At 43.8% G+C, this 20,863-nt stretch overlaps 1 protein-coding gene across 1 annotated transcript in view; it reads right to left on the bottom strand.

Moving 5' to 3' along the window:
• Window positions 1–20,863, bottom strand: part of LOC138488098 (eosinophil peroxidase-like) — a 151,747-nt gene that overhangs the window by 39,089 nt on the left and 91,795 nt on the right. Inside the window, exons 4-7 of the mRNA XM_069614853.1 lie at window positions 13,444–13,619; window positions 3,416–3,536; window positions 1,407–1,536; window positions 600–806 (exon numbers count right to left, since the gene is read on the bottom strand). Coding sequence (XP_069470954.1) covers window positions 600–806; window positions 1,407–1,536; window positions 3,416–3,536; window positions 13,444–13,619 — 634 coding nt within the window. The remainder of the gene's footprint in view (window positions 1–599; window positions 807–1,406; window positions 1,537–3,415; window positions 3,537–13,443; window positions 13,620–20,863) is intronic.

Genomic DNA, 20,863 nt, shown 5'->3' on the forward strand with positions numbered 1-20,863 from the left:
TTACGCCCCTCACAGGTGCCTCAGGCTATTGTGCCCAACTGTAAGGAAGAGGGCACCTCAAGCGTCATACTGAAAAGGTCTCTTACCAGCCCTGACACATCTTCAGCCAGCTGTGCTTGGAAGATATTATCAGTTATATTGTGTTTAAAATACTATACTCTATTACTCAAATGCCACGGCATATGATTTTGGATTATGTACTCCACTGCTGTGATGTCACGGTAAGGGATGCACCATTATATATCTGCCTATCAGATGACTTGGAACCCTGTGGAGTAATATATCCCCATAGTTGATGGCAACCCATATATAATTGTGCATGTTTTACGAGTACTACCTGATAAAGAGATGAAAGCTCTGGAGAGTTTTTAGTAGGAGGGTAAATATGATGACACCATAAAGTTGTAGAGCGCGTTATCTGGTAGGTGTGGCCCATTTAATGGAAAACATAATGTATAACTTAACAGAGCAATCACCTGATCACACTTTTCATCAATTCTCCGACTGGTACAATGGATGACTATGCACAAATCCTTGAGCAGCGTCAGTTGCTGACAAGGCTAGTTCTGTTATGCGAGAAACATTAGTCAGCAGAATACCTTCAAGGGGAAGCATGGAAGTTCTCGAACACAGGTCTCGTCGCAGTCCAAGCCTTCAGCAAAGGTGGTTCTTGCTGGAGTCTCCGGAGAAAGATGCAGGTCATGGTCAATAAACTGTCCAAACTGGATGAAGGCGAGTGACTGCTCATTGTCCAGTGTGATTTCATTCGTTGGAAAACTGCCAATCTCCTTTGCTACAGCTCGAGCCTGAAATAAAGAACAGAAATTGGTTATGGCCCTGTTTACCTACTTACGATAGTAGCACAACCCTCTTATCTTTTTATTAGAATATTTGTGCAGTGCTGGCCCCTTCCCATGGGGTCTGAGCACCTTACATAGTTCAAAGGTTGAAAAGGTGAGAGGTGAAGCAGAAATTACAAAATGGTTTCAGGATAGGATAGGAAGATTAGGATAGAGAAGTGTCAGCAGAGGAGATGGAGAGGCGGGGTTATGTGTGGGGAAACAGGTATGTTTCGAGGCGCTTTCTGAAAGTGCTGATCGAGGGTGAAGAGGAAGGGTGTTCCATGTCCTAGGTGCCCAGTGGGTAAATGCTTGCTTTTGTGTGCATGTTGGTTTGCAGAGTGAAATGCCTATCTCCTCTGGTAAGAAAACAGCTCCCTCCTAATCTGAATGTAAGCACAAAGCATCCTGAAGTAAAACTGTATTCTTTGTTTTGATGAATGCATCCCCCGCTACCCTCTAGCAGTGCACCCAGCTATGCATTCTCCAACAGTCCCGCCCTTCCCTGTCACAGAGCAGAACTCCCCATCTTCCCTCTCACTAGACTCCCAGCCACCCCCACTCTACCAAAGGAAGTGAGAATCCGTTGTATCTCCTTCTCTCGTCCCATCCTTTGGGAAGAGATTTTCCGTCTTCATACTGTGTTGGAAGCCAACGACCGAACCCTCTGTTGGAAGCTCCGAGATTGGGAATTCTCCTGCAACAGTGAAACACAAAAAACATCAATTCTATGACAGACAAAATCCAAAAGCAAGCAACATTGCAGTTGGTATGAGCCGAGGTCCACAATACTAAGGCAAATAACATTGGCTTTTTGAAAGCTGCTTGGAAGGATAATTTGGAATAAAAGGTGGCCATTTTGAGACGCAGCACTAAAATGACATTGCATTCCAATTAATTGTAAATGGGATACAAGAAAAATGGTAAAGTTGCAATAAAACGTAGGGTTTTACTGAAATATGAAGACATTTGATTAAACTGTACTGGGCTTCTGTGTCGTTAGAGATCCCGGAATTGTAACCAGCCAATGAATCCACATTTGCACTGAGTGATTAACCCTGAAGATTTACTGCTAAAGGCATACATCCCACATGCATGCAATTGAGACTGCAGATCCAAATGTTGTCCCTTTTTCTAAGATGGATTGCAGAAGGCCATGATGTTACAGACAGGAAGGATGTGGGGCTTAAAAAGTTCAGGGGCCCTTAATATTCACTGACACAGATGCATTCTAATAGTACAGGGAATTGGCACAGCATGAATCATTTGTAACCTCAAGTATAGCCATCCTATCTCTTGCCGGTCGCTCCCTTCAGTTGCGATCATTTGCTGTGGATATCAAGATTTAAAGTTTCAAAACTTTTCTTCCTCTATTGAGGAAGGGAAATCCCGGGTCACATCTTTTCCCAATCGTTAAGGCTATCTGTACTTGAATTCACCCACATAAGAGACTCTCCAGTAGGAGAATCCTTCTAAACAGGGTGTCTGAGTTTGTAAAATTTCTCCCACTCACCCACCTCATTGTCAATCAGACTTCAAGAAAGTATTGGAAATTCAGCAAAACGGATCAATGCTTCGCTCTTTGGCTCCTTATCCCTGTACCTTTTGATACATTTCCAGCAGTGGTTATCAGGACCAGGATGTGAGGAGCTCTAGTGTGTTCCATATAAATGATCACACGCACTCATCCATAAAAGGAAAGAAAACAAATCACAGTCAAAGGACCAACACCATATGGGGGCTATGTGGATGGTGCAGTCACCAGAAGGATAATTCTGCTATGCTCGGCATGCCCTTTAAAAAGTAAGCTTAGTTTCATCTGAGATTGGCTTAGCTGTACTGATTTCGTGGGTTACATGAAAGTGGCAGACACAGCTTTTTAATCTAATAATAGATTTCTCTAAAGTCCTTGAGTGCCACATCAAGATGCAGGGGAATTCAAATGAGCAGAGGTAATCCATCATTCAGGCGTATGAGAACCAAGCTTCCCAGATCGTCTCTGAGCCAGGGAAATCCAAGTCCTTCTGTCCTACTATCTCCATAAAAATTAAGGAATGGTTCAAGTAATCCAAAATGCATACAATCCTTGGAGTCACATTATACAGACAATTTAAAGGGGTATACTAGTGAATGATGATGGTGGAAGTTGAGAATAATGTGGTCATGGGCTTAATGTTAGGGGGGACAATGGTGTTTGTCCCCCCATTTTTTGTGGCACACCATTTTGATCCCCTCATTTGGCAGGGGCCCTTTCCTTTGCATGCCATTCCCCGCCTGACAATTTTCCGCAAAGTCACTCTGCTGAATGTGGTAACGGTTTTCAGTGGCAAGGTTTATGCTGCAGATATTTTCCTTTACCCAGTTATAAACTAGAACCCAACGATTATAATCCCATAATCCAGTGTCTCCTGGAGAGTCCAATGAAGTGTGTTTTACATATGGAAGAATTGCTGTGAAGGTTAACACAGGGCTGCTGCTTATCAAAGATGGCGGCATATGACAGGCAGGCTGATGGCCAAAGGAGAGTGGACGGTTAAATCGATGCATATGAAATGAGCAATGATAAGAAAGGATACCTGTTATTGCATTCCCCCGTGATGGTCCTGTATCGACTGTTGCGGCAGACCGTGGGCAGAGATTGATAGGCACACCCAGTGAACTTGGAGATAGTGTCTAGCTGTTTGGCAGTTAGTATATCTGGAAGAGGACCAAATAAAGTCTTGTTACATCAGTGATAGACTTCCAGCACCTGATTCTATGAGCACACCCCTTCTGACCCCCATTCCACTCGCCAGCACCATTCCATCCATGTGCATTGCTGTTTGACACGCTACCTCACCTTATCATCGTTTATGTATTTTTTATAAAAATTATGTTTAATGAACCTCACCTTGTTAGTTTAATTGGATGCTTTTTTACTGGCGATACTAAATTGTTGTTTTCTGGCTGTCCAGAGTTTATAACCAATATTTGTAGTTTATTCTGTATTCTACTATACTCTACTACACTCACATTATGTATTAGGTCTTGAGATTCTATCGCCCACTAATTCGCACAGGCTCAGAGGTGATCTGGCGAATGTGAACAGCAATTGAGTTCAACCTCTTAAGCATTTGTAGGAAACAATCTTTTACTTCACTTATTGGATTTGCAGAACAGTACCTCACCTGTCTCCTATTGGTTGTATTACATTAGGATTCCAGGATATGGTGAAGGGTACCTTGCAGATTGTGCTGACCAGTCTCTTCCTGGTTGTATTGAACCTCCTCTTCCTGGCTATACTGAATAGTGCCTGGTTAGTTGCTTTACACAGTCTCTTACTGGTTGTTATGTTAAGTTTATTTATACTGTGCACCGCTGACATTTCCATTGTCTCCAGGCGCTCCGGTGGCTCTATAAGGTAAAGTGTGGTGGGTTCGTTAGGGAGGAAGAGAGAGATATGACAGGTGTTGTTGTCAGCTGTTGATGCGTTTACAACCAGAAGTAACGGGTGTCTGTGCTTTCTGGGTGTGTTTTATTTTGTACATTGGATGCTTATTGTTTCCGGATGGGCGGCGTCCAGTGTTTGTGTTGTTGGAGGCTACTGGGGTGTGTGAGTTGGTTTGGGATAGTGTGCCGTTTGGTTGTTTAGCAGGATGGTTCTCTAACCATCTAGGTGTGGGTGGTAAGTTGGAAGTGTCTAGTGAGGGAGGGTGGTAGGGTAGAGGAAAAAGTTAGCCTGTTTTTGGGTGGTCTCTGGATATTGTGCAGCTGTGCTCTTTTAATTATTGGAGTAGATTCACATTTACACTCAGATTGATGAGAAGGAATGGTTAGTATAGTAGAGATTATTGTGCAGGGGACTGTAAACTGTTGCTGAGTGGGCATTATCTAGAAGGGCTGGGTATGGGCTAAGGTGTTATTGGGTTTCCTGAGTTCACTGGATCCATTAGGAAACCTTGTGTGCAAGTTTCTTGAAATATCAGTCAGAGAGGGAAGAGCGTTCTGTTGTTGGTGTCCACGCGGCTCATTCACTCGGTGCTAGAGTTTCACTGCCTTTGTAGCTGTGGTTTGGCATTGTAGGGTTTGAAGTTGCCTCCAGGTAATGATGATCATTGTGTAGATGTAGTTGATCCATTTTTTATACCGGCGAGCTGAATGGCCATATTTTTAGCCATTTCCAGGAGATTTGGTGGTCTTCATTTGTCCTGATTTCCTTCAGGATCGGATTCCATAGTTTGGCTTTGAGAATGGAGAAGGCAGTACCTCAGATTTTGGTTTTCTCAACGTGTCCTGTTTCTAGTTGGAGGACGGTGGTATATCTTATGGTTCTTCTCGGTTAGTATCAGGTGATTTCTGCTTGGAAGAATTTGGCTCCTCGTCTGTGTAGTGATCTTTGATCAATGCAAAGTACCTTAACATTAATTGGTTTCTTGAGTGGTAGCCAATGCACACTTCTCAGGGCTGAGGTGATGTGATCTCTTCTATTTAGTCGTAGGGATAGCCTTGCTGCTGTGTTTTGGATGCGTTTTCTTTTTTGGTGAGGTGTTCACGCATTCCTAGGTAGAGACTATTTGCATAGTTTATTTTTGATAATACGAAGGAAATTATTATGAGGGTTCGGTGTGCGAAGCTGAGGTACGGGAAGATCCCTATTATTAGTGAAAGATGGTAGAATTGTTTTTTTGCTATTGCATTGATCTGTGGTTCCAGGGTGAGATCACTGTCTGAGTATTCCCAGTTTTTATTATCACTGTTGAGGATTCCAATTAAGTTCCAATACTCGGGTGCCAGGTGAGAGATGGCTGTCTTGGGATTTTGTCTAGTGGGGTTATCATAGTTTCCATTTTTGTTGGATTTAGTTAAAGGCTGTTTTTCGCCACCCAGGTGTTTATATAGGTGCAGCATTTATTGATGGCATTGTCAGGGTTATTGTCAGGGCCGGATTGGGCCATCGGCCATTCGGCCCGTGGCCAGGCCGAAATCATTTGGACACGGGCGAGGCCCTTGGGACCAGTTTCTGAAGCCCACACCTGGGCCAGTTTGGGTTTAATGTAATTTACGTTACTTTAAGTATGTTACATTGCCTTCCTTTGCATCCCGGGCATTAGAGTAGGCCCATGGCAGGCCTGGCAGCTAACCGTGCGCAGAGTGCCTGCTGCTGCAGACAGCCCTGAGCCAACTGCCGTGACACCATGGCGCCAGGTGACGACAAGTTAGACAACAAAAGTGTTACTATTTTAAAAAACACTGGAAGCGGCCGGGCACAGGAACAATTACTAACATACAGACTAAAATGACCTCCAAGAACCCACGCACACCAGTCACCTGGGCACCCACCTTGTCACCTGACCCTCCAGCCCACATCCAACCCTTCACCTTCAAATCCATTTCTCTCGCTGACCTTGCAGCCTTAATGAAAGGCCTTAAACCCTCTATGTGTAAAGGCGATATCTGCCCTGCTTCCCTAGTGCAAGAATGTGCCGAACCCCTGCTTCCTCTTATCGCCTCCATAATTAACTTCTCCTTTGAATCCTGCCATGTACCTGCTTCACTGAAACAATCCTGGGTCTCCCCCCTCCTCAGAAAAGCATTGCTAGACCCTGCCATTTCAACTAACTACCGGCCCCTAACCACCGGTCCTTTTATATTGAAAATTATTGATAGAGTGGCCTATCTCTAAATTCAAAGCTTTCTTGAGTCCAGCCATTTTCTCATCTCCTGTCAATCTGGATTCTGTCCAAGACATGGCACAGAAAAAGCCCTCCTGGACTCAAAAAACCAACTTTACAATGTCAACGATGCTGGTAAAATCTCCCACCTCCTACTCCTTGACCTCTCGCCCACCTTTGATCCTTTGATCTCGTCAACTACCAGACTCTTTCCCACCACTTCAGCTCACTTCTCTGTCGCAGCTGCCAAATGGATCTCATCTTCCTCGCAGACAGAGCCTCCAGAGTCTTTGCTGTTGACGCCTCTGCAACTCCAACACCTACCTCTTGCATCATCCCACAAGGTTCCTGCATCTCCCCCACCCTCTATAATATGTACACTAAACCCCTATTCGACCACCTGGACTCTCTTGGCATTTCCTTCATAAACTATGTAAACAATATTCAAATGTTGGTCCCCCTTGCTGGTGACCACACTGATGATAGCCTCAAAATCAACACCTTTTATGAGAAAATTCAAACCTGGATGGCCGTCCACTCCTTCTGTTTGAATTACAAAACTGAACTCCTCCTGGTGGGTACACCCACCTGACCTGCAAAACTGGACCCTTCTTACAAGTCCTCACTATCAACGGCCATGCCATCCCTGTAGCCCCGGACATCAAAACTCTGGGGTCTATCTGGATGCCACACTTACCATGTCTAGGCATGTTAAATACATCACCTCCACCTCAGCTTACACCACAAAGCTCATCCATGCGAGCAACCCCTTTCTTTCTGTTGACAACTGCATCGCAATCGTGCGTACCCTTATTTACTCAGAAATAGACTACTGTAACGCCCTCCTTTGTGGAACATCAGAAAAGAACCTGAACAAGCTTCAAATTGTACATAATAATGCCATTTGAGCGGGGATGGATCCAAGGAAACATGACTACATCTATGACGCCAGAAGAGCTGCCCACTGACTCCCCATCAGGCAGAGGACCAAATTCATAGTCTTATCTCACCTTGCTGCCTCCCGAACGATGCACCCTCCTTCCTCACCCAGAAATGATGCAGATACTCACCAGCCAGACCACTTTACTCTTCTAACAGCCACCTCCTAAACGCACCCAGGTGCATGCTTGCACAGCACATTTGTTGATCCAGCAAGGAAGTGTATTTCCAACTTCCAGGTGTCACAAGAATGCTCGCTGGTAAATTAGCAGCAACCTTGTTGGATTTGAATTGTATTTTACGCTGGATTTTGGATTTAGGCAATAAGACTGCTTAGGTAACATTATTCAACGTTGAATGAGCCCAGTAACACTTAACATTACAGTGCTTGAATGTTGCGCACAACGCAGGGAACTAGTTTGTTGTTGTTTTATGGAAATGGTTTGTGACGTCGGACCCTCAACGACTTTTGATACCGTGGATCATGCCACCCTGCTCTCCCGCCTGGGCAAGATTGGTGTTTCGGGTCAGGTACTGGCCTGGTTCATTTCTTTTTTGGCTGATAGTTCCCAAATTCTCTCTCTTCCTCCGTTCACATCTAAGTCCTGTCACCTTAGCTGTGGTGCTCCACAGGGGTCCGCTCTGTCCACCATTCTTTTCAACATTTATATCTTTTTGTTGCTGCGCCTCATCCGCTCCTTCGGCATCAGGTGCTATTCGTACGCTGACGATACCCAGCTTCTGATCCGTCTTGATCTTGATCAGTCTGAGGTGTGTGCATGACTTTATAAGCGCCTGATGGCTGTGGGGGAGTGGATGGGCCACAACTGGTTGAAATTGAATGGGGACAAACCTGAGGTGTTGGTGGTGGGTTCTCCTCCTGATCCCTTACTTTGGATTTCTTCATTCTGGCCTTCCTCCCTGAGCTTGCTTCCAGTGCCCTCGATCAAGGTGTGAAATCGTGGGGTGATTATGTCTGCCAATCTGTCCATGGCCGCTCAGGTATCAGCAGTATGGCAGACTGGGCATTTTCAGTTGAAAATTTTAAGGAAGATGCTCCATCTGATTCCAGCAACTCTTTGTCCCCCGGTGGTGGCTGTCATGATTCTGAGTAGGTTGGATTACTGTAATTCTCTTTACCTTGCGCACATCAAGGGGCTGATAGTCCGTCTACAACATCTCCAAAATCTGGCAACCCGGGTGGCAACGGGTACTCCCTATGGGGCTCACATTTTCCCAGTATTCCATTCCCTTCATTGGCTCCCAGTAGCCCAGCACATTCAATTTAAAGCTCTATGTATCGTTCATCATGCTCTACCTAATCAGGGAGCAGAGTATCTGTGCACCAAGTTTGAGCGCTATGTCCCGAACCGCCCCCTGTGGTCAGCTGCTGCTGGCATGCTACGCGTGCCTTCTTTTTGCCTCACTCGGGTGGGGGTCATGCCTTCTCGATTGCTATGAAATCGTTGTCAAATCATCTGTTCTTTCGGAAAGCTTTAAAAACTTATCTATTCTGAAATCTCAGCATTCCTGGCCTTAGTATGTTGTTCTGTGTTTGGTTACCTGCCTCTCTAGCTCCATGATGCCTGTTGGCGACTGTGCGCTTTACAAGTGACCATAACATAACATCACAAACGCTGTGGCATCAGCATCAGTAAGTTGGCGACTGTGCGCTTTACAAGTGACCATAACATAACATCACAAACGCTGTGGCATCAGCATCAGTATAAACATAGTAGCATTGACAAAATGGTCATGCTTTTCTCTTTGAATGCGGAACTCTGCACGGCCCCTAATTGCGGGAGATGGAGCAAAGAAGCTTCATGATATTAGTAAGTAGATTCGAGGCACTTAGCGTTTAAAAGGATTGGAAAAATTGTGTGGTATTTTTAGTTTATTTATTTATTGTGCATTTATTAGGTGCTTATACAACAAGTAAATTGTGCTTCAAAGTGCCCATTGGACAACAACGAGGGAACATGGTATTGAAAACAATTCATACACTGGAGGATAAAGATGAACCTACTAGGAATTGTCAGTATTCAGAATGTTCAAGTGCAGAGAGAGAAGAGGGGAAGAGGGACTGGGGGGTAAGTGCTGGAGTGTCCATGCTCCTGGGTGAGCAGCAGATGTAAGTGCCCAGTATAGTAAGTGCTAGGGAGCGTTGAGCTGCAATAAGTAGGTAATTGCAGGCCTACAGTGGCGTAGGCCAGTGGGTGCTGAGGCATGTGCTGTAAGTAGGCAGAGAATGAGGCGATTGGGTGTGGGAGGTCCGGGCCCCAAAAGGACACATAAGGGCCTGGGTCACCAATCACAACAACCGTGAGATTAGCAGAGGAGGGAAGAAGAGAAGGAGGAGGTGAAAAGGAACGTCTTGAGGATCTTCAGGAATTTGAGGAGGTCCGGCTCAAGACATAGAGGAAGGGGTAGGCTGTTCCATAAGAGGGAGCCAGCTGAAGAAAGAGATCGGCCTTCGGCCCTCTGTTTACTGAAATACTTTACACACAGAGTTGCTATCAGAGGAATGTAGAGGTCTAGAGGGAGAATATTTAGTAAGAGCAAGTTGCAGATATTGTGGTCCCCTGTCCCAGACAGTCTTGTGGATGATGCAGAGGGATTTGAATTTAATCTGTGCAGCAACCGGGAGCCAGTGAAGAGCTTTTAGGGCAGGAGAGATGTGGTCCCTGGGTTTGAGGCCAAGGATAAGTCTTTCTGCCCTATTCTGGATTAACTGGAGGGGTTGCAGAGAGGAAGAGGGTATATTCAGGGGAAGGCTATTGCAGTAGTGAAGCTTAGAGAGAACCAGGGCTCGGCTAATAAGTATAATCTGTAATTATAAACAATGTCATTGAAGGTTTACATATAATAGCTTGGTATTTCACACAAATTTGCATTCTGGACATTACCAGAATAAATAAGACAATTTAATGGGCACAGAATAGAGTGACTAAAGGGATGGTTACTTTGTATGCTGTGATCATCTTTGAACTTACCTAGAAATTAAAAAGTAAGGTACTTCTTCACCATGACGGGTGTAATAGGTGATGTTCTTCTGGTTATTGTTTATTGATCTTTTTCTGTATTAAGGGTCATTTGATTTTTTGGTTGATTTACAGGTCGTATACTGTGTGTTCTGGACAATCCAGTTGGATTGCATGGCACAAGTTGGAACTTTGTAAAACCACATTGTGAGCATCTAGGCTCCTATATACAGGTAATGTGTACTGACTATATGATACGCTTTGTGGGCTGTTGACATATTATTTATCAACCATAGGTCTGCATGTCATTGGAAATAGTTGTACATTATATGGTTACAGGATACTTTGGGAAGACGCAATCCCTCCACTGAGTGTTGCGGGTTTGAAGGACTAACCACAACCAACAATTTGGATATGAGCATTTGCGCAGTTTAAGTGTAGTCAATGTAATATCTAAGGTATATCTTGCTTAACACTTTGGGATGCTGTCCTTGATACAGCAAGGTAGCACTAGGTGTTTCTTTTAATGTTAGTATCAATATGAGGCGGTACCTAATGGATGAGTAATTTATTTGAAGATTTGCCTTGTATGCTACAACATTGGCGCTGTCCCCTGTCCTAATTAGTACGGGACATTTGCAAGAGGTCTTAAGGGTTGTAATGGTGGTGGACGCATGAACACATTGTGCAATTAGTAGATGAAATAGAAGACACAGGGATGAGCACTGTTTTTGGTGATGCTGGTTAGATTTATGAAATTAGGTTTTAGGTTTGACTAATGGTAGCTTTTCATGCATATTTTGTTCCCCCTACAACCTCGTAAATCCACTTTGATTCCTTGATGTGCTCACTAACGAGCCTAACAGAAGGGAGCTCCCTATGCCACGGGAACTGAGAGGAACAGTGAAACGTGAACAACAAGGGGTGTTTCCGTGTGGAGAAGTGAAGTTTCATTTAGAATGTATTCAGCATTAAAGAATACAACCGAACTTAATCATGAGTTTCATCATGTACATGGCATAAGTGTAAGTGCATAATGTAAACAATAGATGTATGTATGTATAAACTCGATCCACCAGTGGAAAAAATCAAATAATCATTTAAGTTTGCCAATTGTTTTATTTAATTAAGGTCGAAAACTGAATGGGTTTTTAGACATTTCTGGTTGGACTAAACACACACAATAGCTGTTACAAGACAAAGTTGAAAAAAATCTAAGTAATAATAAACAAAAAACACATTTGTAATACAAATAAGAGAAATACAATAAAGAAAAATCTAGTACATATTGGGGCCGAAGAAAAGTTGAACATTTGAAACATAAATAGCAAATTGGATGCAAAAATTGTGAACTGCATACAAAAGTGTCAATACAGGTGCAATAACCTTTGCACCATTACTAACTTGTCCTGGCTAACCACAATACACATGCGTGAATAGACATATGTTTTCATCAAAGACCGAAAGTCGGTCAGCCGACTTTCGATCTTTGGTGAAAACGTATGTCTAAATACCCATTCTAAATGTCTAAATACCCATTCAATTTTCGACCTTTGTTAAATAAAACAATTGGCACACTTAAATGATTTTTTGATTTTTTCCACTGGTGGATCGAGTTTATACATACATCTATTGTTTACATTATGCACTTACACTTATATGATGTACATGATGAAACTCATGATTAAGTTCGATTGCATTCTCTAATGCTGAATAAATTCTATATTAAAATTCACTTCTCCGCATGCGAACATCCCTTGTTGTTCGTGCTCACTAATGAACCTACAATTGGATACAACAATCAATGTGATATATGTTCACACTAATATTTGGCAATGTATCGAATATTATACTTTGCATGTGTGTTATTTGTATCATTGTAATTTCTTTTTTGATTGTTCCCCGGAGAAGACCTGTGGTTACAGGTCGAAACACACATTGGCTACCTATTAAGGCTGTTCATTATAAAAGAGAAAAGCATCATTTATGCATCAAGTCTTCTATGATTTCTTTTGAACATTTTTGTATATGAACGATCTTGTAAAACGTTAGTGGACATATACAATAAAGAAGTAGCTCTTTGGCCTCACTATTTAGAAAAGTTCGTTTTTTAAGTGGCCCTTGGGAGTGTGTCACTTGGTGAGACCAATACAGGCCTAACACCCTTTATGCTAATAAAATGAGTACAACAATAAGAATAAATACATTTTATGGTTTGTCCTTCAGCTAGTTGAAGTTGTTGCCCCATTCCTTTAGATATACTGAAAAATGGCTCACTGGTTGCTCTGACCAGTCTCTTCTAGCTGTGTTGACCCACCTCTTAATGGTTATACTGAAAAGCGGCTCATTGGTTATTTTGACATGTCTCTTACCGTCTGTGTTGAACCACATCTTACTGGTTATACTGAAAGTAGCTCATTGGTTGTTCTGACCAGTCTCTTACTGGCTGTATTGAACCTCCTCTTACTGGTTCTACTGAAACATGTCTCACTAGTTCAGACCAGTCTGTTACTAGCTGTGTTGAACCACCTCTTACTGGTTATACTGAAAAGTGTCTCACTGGCTGTTCTGACCAGTCTCTTACCGGCCTCCTCTTACTGGTTATACTGAAAGTATCTCACTGCTTGTTCTGACCAGTCTCTTACTTCCTGTATTGAACCGCCTCTTACTGGTTATCCTGAAATGTGTCTCACTAGTTATTCTGACCAGTCTCTTACTGGCTGTGGTGAACCTCCTCTTACTGGTTCTGCCGAAAAGTGTCTCACTAATTGTTCGGACAAGTCTCTTACTGGCTGTGTTGAACCTTCTCTTACTGATTATGCTGAAATGTGTCTAACTCGTTGTTCTGGCCTGGCTTTCCTATTGGCTGCATTGACATTTCTTGTACTGTTTATCTGAACATTGGCTCACTAGTTGCTCAGGACAAGTGGCTTACTAGTTTTGTATTGAACTTTCTCTTATAGATTCTTCTGAACAGTGCCTGACAAGGTAAAGTTACCAGTCTTTTGCCAGGCACACACATTGATCTCTTACCAATGATATTGTAGGGTCCCTCGTAGGAGTGCTTCACTTTCTCCTTCAACACTTGGAATGTGGTCCCCATGTAATCCGCCGCCCGGATGGCGGTCCTGTTGACTGCCACGGTCTGCTTGAAGAAAGCCATGATGTCAGATGGTGACGGAACCTCCTGCTTAAGTTTGTTCTTCAAACTGAGAAAATAAATCAGGAATAATTTAGAGTTGATCAATGATAGTGTTTCTAAATTCGAATTAAATGTGTTCTCTCAACAGTGCTGAAACGGGAGTAACCGAGTGACACCCATACGATCCAACTGTGGGTAGCAGACGTGCAAGGATTTCATGCATGGAACCAATAAAAGCACATGTAGTAACAGCATTACAAGCTTCCCACAAAGCCTTCAATATCTGCACATTTCCTTGGTCAGGAGAAGCACTAGTTAAGCTGGCAGAATGGAGAGAGTTCAGCAGGTAAGACCCCAGTGATCAGGAGTGTAGCGGTAACCACCACTAAATTAGTACACATGAGCAGGGGTGTTGCTAAATACAGAAAAGGTCTGGGTCTCTGCTAATATCGGGACAGTCGGATCTCGGGGCTAACTAGCCTTTTGGTTTTAGCTCTTGAGCTTCTATCCGGGGCTACAACCAAAAGACCTGTGATTATAGCCCACTCAGCCCCCCCCCCCGAACATCGCCTCCGCACATGAGCTCTGTAAACAGCAGAGACACAAACCCCAATGCATCAGAGCATAGGTTGTGTGTAGGATAAAGACCGGCACTGAAGGCAGTAAAGAAACACACTGATCAATAATCTTTACCCTGGATACTGAGGGCAATCCACTAATCCTTTACAATTAAGAGTGTGAAACATGTTACACAAGATGTGCCTTTAAGTAGCAAATGCAGGATTGATTGATTTGTTATTTATTATGCGCCTATACACAAGTGTTTCAAGGCAAAACCAGGCAAGGGAGGGGTAACACAGGGAGGACAAGACTAACGATTTTATTACGCCTAGTGTCATTCAGGTTGTGCAAGTGCACAACAAGAGGTGCAGGGAGAAGTGCACCCAGAGCAGCAGGGCCCCGAGTTAAGTGCAAGAAAGGCTGGGACTATAGGGGGGCGATCCCAGCCCGGTAGTGCAAGGTAAACCTGGCGGCAGTGCAAGGTGGGCTAGGTGGCAACTGCTGGGGGACTGGTGAGGGGGGGCCTGGTGTCCTGTAAGATTCCGTGGGCACCTAGCAGCCAGTCAGCAGACAGAGCAGGAGCAAGGGTAGGTTAGCAGGGGAGAGGGAGCGAGAAAGAAGAGGAGAAAATGAGAGTCTTGAGGAGCTTCTGGAACTTAAGGAGATCCAGCTCCCGGTGGAGAGTTGCAGGGAGGCCATTGCAGAGGGAGGCACCTGCAGAGGAGAGAGATGTACCCCCATTCTCTGCTTAGAGAAGCAACTCACCCACAGAGAATTAGAAGTAGACGAGTGGAGGGTTCTAGGAGGAAGGTACTTAGGAAGAAAGAGTTGAAGGTAGTGAGTGCTACGGCCCCAGAAATCCTTGTGACCAATGCAGTGGGTCTTCAACTTGATCCTTGCAGCTACCGGGAGGCAGTGGAGGGATTTCAGGGCTGGAGAGATGCGGTTCCTCGGCTTGATGCTCAGGATAAGTCTTGCAGTCCTGTTCTGGATGAGTTGAAGAGGGCGAGAGTTTGGCAGGTTGAGAAAGAGGCTGTTGCAGTAGTCCAGCCCAGAGACTGCCGGAAGGTGAAAAAAGGGAGAATACCCCTGAGGAGGTGCAGATGGATATGGCCCTTTTTGGCAAGGTTTGTGATGTTGGGAGAGAAGGAGAGAGTGGAGTCGAAGATGAACCCATGGTTTTTTGCCTCACAAGAGGGTGAGGGCATTGGGCCCAAGGAGGGCAGCCAGAGTGAGAGCGGAAAAGCGGCAGCAGGGGTCCCAATGAGAAGGATCTCATTCTTACTGGCATTAAGGCAGAGATCGTTAGAGGTGCACCATGCATGAATAGCGGATAGACAGTCAGGGATGAGCGAGGAGGAGGCCGAGGGTAGCCGCATGACACTGAAAAGGTAGGGATCACGTGGGCCAAAGGGACCAGGTAGACATTGAAGAGCCTTGGGCAGAGGATACAGCCCTGGGGAACGTCAAATGTAAAGAGAGCATAGGTGGAGAGAAAGGACCCAACCTGAACCTGGTAAGGTCGGTCCAGCAGGAAGGAGGTTGTAGAGGAGCAGATGTATTCATCCACAGGAGATCCCACCCCCTTACCTCCTTTGTATTGGAGACATGAGACCGTGGCTTGTCTGACACCAGCTATCGTACCAATACCGCAGCGAGTATTTGGAAGGAGATATCCATTGCGACAACCCTATCGAATGTACCATCAAATTGATGACAACCCACAGGAAGAACTCCCTGAAGGACTATGAGAAGGGGTGAAGAAAATGAACCAATAACGTCATAAGAAAGTGTGCACCACGCCCAGAGATACTGAATGAAGACGATGTATGGGTCCTAGAGGACTAATGACGAAGTAAAGAATAATGTAGACTACTGACGTGGAAAAGACAAAGATTACACATTAACAAAGTGCTGCAGAAAATAGAAGTTCAATAAATGTGCAGACACTTAAACGCAAGGTAGAACAAGTCATTGAATAGGCTAGCTATGAGTAGAGAATAGAATACAGGCGGAGCCGCCATTGTATTGAAACTGGACATTGGTGTCATAAAATAAATAAGTCAGAAACCATGAAAGGGGAATGAAAAGCTGTGTCGCAGTAGATTAACAGGTTGCTGAAACTGCGTGGCGAGGCTGCCTGCCATGGAGTCAAGATCCTAGAAATCGATGTCAGCTATCTACTCTGAAGAAGAGCAAGTATGCAGAGTATACATCCTCTCACTTTAAGGTGCAAGAAAGAACACAAAGGATGCTACATTTTAATTTACTTAAAGCATTTAAAAGCTGCAGAATGGACCAGATTGTGTTCTCTTGTCACGTGAGCCAAGGATGGAAATAGAGTTTGAACTTGGAGTTCCAGACACGATAGCGAGTGCCCCCCCTCCCGTGCATTCCCAGGATGAGAATACTCTGCAAGGCTTAGTACAAAGACAATTTCATGGCAGAAGGCATGGGTGACGAGAGATGTTGGGCTAATTGGGTGGTGAGGTAGCTTCATGTCCTATCTCCCTGTACCTGGGTCTTGGCTTACGTGCTGCTAATTTAAACAAATGTTCCAGACGTGGCACCCGTGTGCCAAACAATTGCATTGGTCTGTATAACAAAGGACCTTTTAGCTTAAAAGACCAATGAAATACGGCGTAACTATTTTTTTCTTAAATTACATGTTTCAAGAGGTAGGCATAAGTTGTCCACCTGATAATGGACAGACAATAAGTATCCTAGATCCTATACGATTTTATATCTAGATGTTTCCCTTAACCAATCCCGACCCTTGATAGGTTTTTCACTATTGCCACATAGTATGACGTCACTCTGATGCATAATGGAGCATATGAAGTGTATTTTTTGTGGAAATCATTGAGAGACTGAGCATACGTCCGTTGATGTTCCTTGTAACCTCCCTGTTTTAGATAATTGTTAATAAAACAGTAACTTGCCATCTTCTTGAGTTTGTCCGGTTATTTGGACTCAGAATTATTCAGGTGTAATCCCTTCCATTAACAGATGCACGTTCCAAGGGCCTTAAACTCACGTGGTAGCAGTGCGGATGGTTCCAGATCCAAACTAGTTTGCCTTCAGAGTTTCAGACGATCAGGCATCCTCTGCCATTAGCCGGAAGATCGTGGCATTTCCTGTGGAGAGCAGCCGATAGAAATAAACTTTCGAGACAAATCAAGATGGTGGGAAGGTCCGTCTTTGAAGAAATCCGTGCTCGGTTTCCACAGGGGCTTCGCGGACGGAAGGCGAAGTGGTCGGATTGGAGGAGGATACGGTATTGAAGGCCTCAAGTTGATTAACGGATGTAAGTAGACAAAGGGAAGTGGCAATATAAAGGGGTGGGATTGTGATATTTTTGGGTAACAGGACCTTTTGTGTAGATAGACAAACGCCTAATTAATCCTATTTCAAGGGAGATAGAAGAAGTCGTCTCAAATTCCAGTCGGAATATTAAGAGAGAGAATATGCACAGTCAGGACTCTATAAGGTGATGTCTTAAACCCTGTATGGGGTAACATAATTGGAGGCGAGGCGAGAATACCTCTTACTATAAATGTTTATAGGGAACAGGCCAAGGTGATCACAAAAGTTATTAATATGTATTGTGTTATTATTTTAAGTATTATTTGATGTATGAAGTCTCAAGACGTAATAAGCTGTAAAGGTTGGAAGTGACATTGTTTTGTGTTAAAGTGGAGTAAACGGTTGGCGCCAATCAGAACGCAGATAAGTTGTTGAAACAATAGAGGATTGAGTGGCGATTGATGGTGCTTGCTCATATTTATTGTTTTGAGATTAAAAGTGTTGAACGATAAACTTTGAAATAGGTAGAGATCTATTAACGATCTGGTAAGTATCGACAATCAATTACGTCTTGTTATTATGGAGGACACTCCTCTCATGCACCTTTGTAAAACATTACCAAGACATGCACCCAAGCTCAAAAAGTACAGTGCAGAATTGGTAAAGGGCACAGCTGATAAAATGTTCATCCCATCGCTACAAGGGGGAGCATTGTCAAAAGTAGTATTACAACATATGACCACATATGTGCACACTGTGTACAGGGGAAAGAAATCAGAGAAAATACTGGCAGTTTTAGAACTTTGGAAAATGTACCAAGAGGAGAAAGAAGACCCAGTACAGGAGGAGTGGATGCTTAAACAGTATAAAGGGGAGTGCATTGAGCCCTCAGCTCCTCTTACTTCATCCGAGATTAAGAGCGTAGATACAGAGGAAATAGGAGTTTATAATTAAAGGAATTAAAAGCAGCAGCGGTGTATAGTAACCCAACGTATGAACCCCGCGCTTATAGTAGTGATGACAGTCCAGTACAGAGCAAAATGGAAGGGAGATGTCTGTAAGTTTGTACAAGACAAAGAAGAAAGAGGCGAGTGATCAAATACATCGACAGACATAGACAGAGAAATTAAGAGATGGAAAGGAGACAAGGATAGGGCTAATAAGGGAACGCTTGTACAGAATGAATGGATCGGAGGACAGATATTACTCTAGTTAGATGCAAAAAGCATTGAGGAGGTTAGGCAAAGGGAAGACAAAGACAAGCAAGAAAGAAAGGATGGGGAACGAGAAAGGTGGTTGAGGGAGGATGAGCAAGGAGGAAGAAGCAGGAAACAACGGGAACAGATATATAGAGAAGAAGAAAAAGATGAAAAGCGGGCAGAGGAACAAAGGAAGTACGTCACTAGAAAGAAAGAGATAGAAGAAAGGGATAGGAGAGAAAGAAAGAGAGAGGAAGAAGAGGCACAAAAAGTGAAGGAAAAAAGATTACAGAGAAGGAGAGAAGAAGAAGAATGAAGACAGGAATTAAGAAGGGAAGAATGAAGGCAAGAAGAAGATGGGGCAAGAAGGGATGCGAGAAAGCAAAGGGAAGTGGACAAAGAAATAAAACAGAATAGAAGACAGTGAGGTCTTGATGCTAACCTCATTCGTAAAGAACAAGTAAGACCAAGTGATGAAATACAGGGGCAATGGGACACGATAACTGAAGTTCTCCCGATGAGAGAAAAGAGCCAACAAACACCTAAAGTAGCACATGCAGAGTAAACATATGATGCAGAATGTATTGGAGAAAGGATTGATAAGATTTATCAGTAAATAAGGAAGAGCAGCGATTATTGGACTCAAGGGAGCGGCAACCGATCCCTGATACCAAAACCACAGGATGAGGAGGAAAACATGTTCAGTGATGAAAGCAGAGAATTGTCTTTGAGTAGATTACATTTAGATAGAGAAGGGAGGATGATAGTCACACTAGTTGGGGTCTAGCAAAGTCAGACGAAGAAAGGGAGTCAGGTCGTGAGATAGAAGGGAGGGTCCATGCGTCCCCCTGGGAAGCCAACAGATGGATAAAGAGGTAAGATGGTCAGATCTGGAACACCCTAAGGAAAGAACACCAGATCCCATACCATATCCTGAACTTCCCAGACGATGATCGTGTAGTGAGAGAGGAGAATCGCCACCTTATGTGAGTAGGTAAAGGTCGTTAACAGCACGAAAATGAATAGAGACAATTACCCCTGCATTAGGCAAACAAATAATGGGATCCAATTATGGGATGGGGTTTTCACAGTTCCCCTTGCTAGAGAAGGAGGGAGCAAGACCACAATATGTTCCATGGCCTCAGATAGATAAGGATAACTTTAAATGCAATCTCCCTAGTTTGACTTTGAGGGCTGGGAAATGGATATACGAATTAGAGAAAATGACAGAAGGAAACACACTGGCCATAAGAGACATAAAAGGTCTACTGGCAGCTATTCTTGGAGAGAGAGCTGACGATATTTGGAGACGAGCGGGATCTGCGGCAGTGACAGCACAAAATACAGCACATGATGGAGCGCCATTTAATAATTGCAGGGCAGATGTTTGGAGGGCTCTCAGGGTACAGTATCCTGATACGTCAGATATGGACGCAATTATGACACATAAAATGAAAGAAGATGAATACCCAATCCTTATACTCAGGATATTCAAGAGAGAGATGGCAGCTTGAAATGCGTCAACAGTGGGAAAAAACAGTGGCACTATTCTATCATATTTTGTGTCAGAGATTGCCAGAACAGGTACAGAGACAAATGAAAAAACAATTAGGAATGGAAGTGAAGCCGTGGGCTGAGATACATTTAACTGTTGTGCATGACTGACGTTTATTACAAAAGAAGAAGAGAAAGAAAGATGAGTACATAAAGATTGAGGAAGCCATGTTTGTTCAGAAGAAATTGTCAAAGTTTGCTATAGAAGGGGCATTATTGACAAGTGGAGAAGGAGGAGGAAAGCAAGAAATAATGGGTGCATCACAGGTGAATAATGTAGACCCAGTAGAGCAAAGTGGGTATGGGTTTTGGCCCTGAGATAGAAGTGTGGGCTTCAGAGGAAGAGGAGGCGGATTTCAGGGTGGAAGTCAGAATACTGAGGGAGGATATAATGGTGGGTTGGTCAGAGGGCAACCCCCAGTGTGTTGGAATTGTGGGATAACAGGGCATATTGCGTGTGTATGTAGAAGCAGAGGAAACATGCAGCAAAATGGACAACCTTTAGGAGGGGGGAAAGCTTATCCAGTGCCATACAATATACAAACACGAGAGGGATTTTCCCAGGATCACACATCTTATCAGACACAGGCGGTGCAAGCACAACAGGCACAGCAGCAGGGGTCGGTGCAAATGCACCCACCGCAAGGGCAATTGCAACAAGCACCTATGCAAACACAACAAAATGTGAACA

The sequence above is a fragment of the Ambystoma mexicanum genome, chromosome 9, assembly GCF_040938575.1.
Source record: "Ambystoma mexicanum isolate Mex_15411 chromosome 9, UKY_AmexF1_1, whole genome shotgun sequence".
NCBI classification, from domain to species: domain Eukaryota; kingdom Metazoa; phylum Chordata; class Amphibia; order Caudata; family Ambystomatidae; genus Ambystoma; species Ambystoma mexicanum.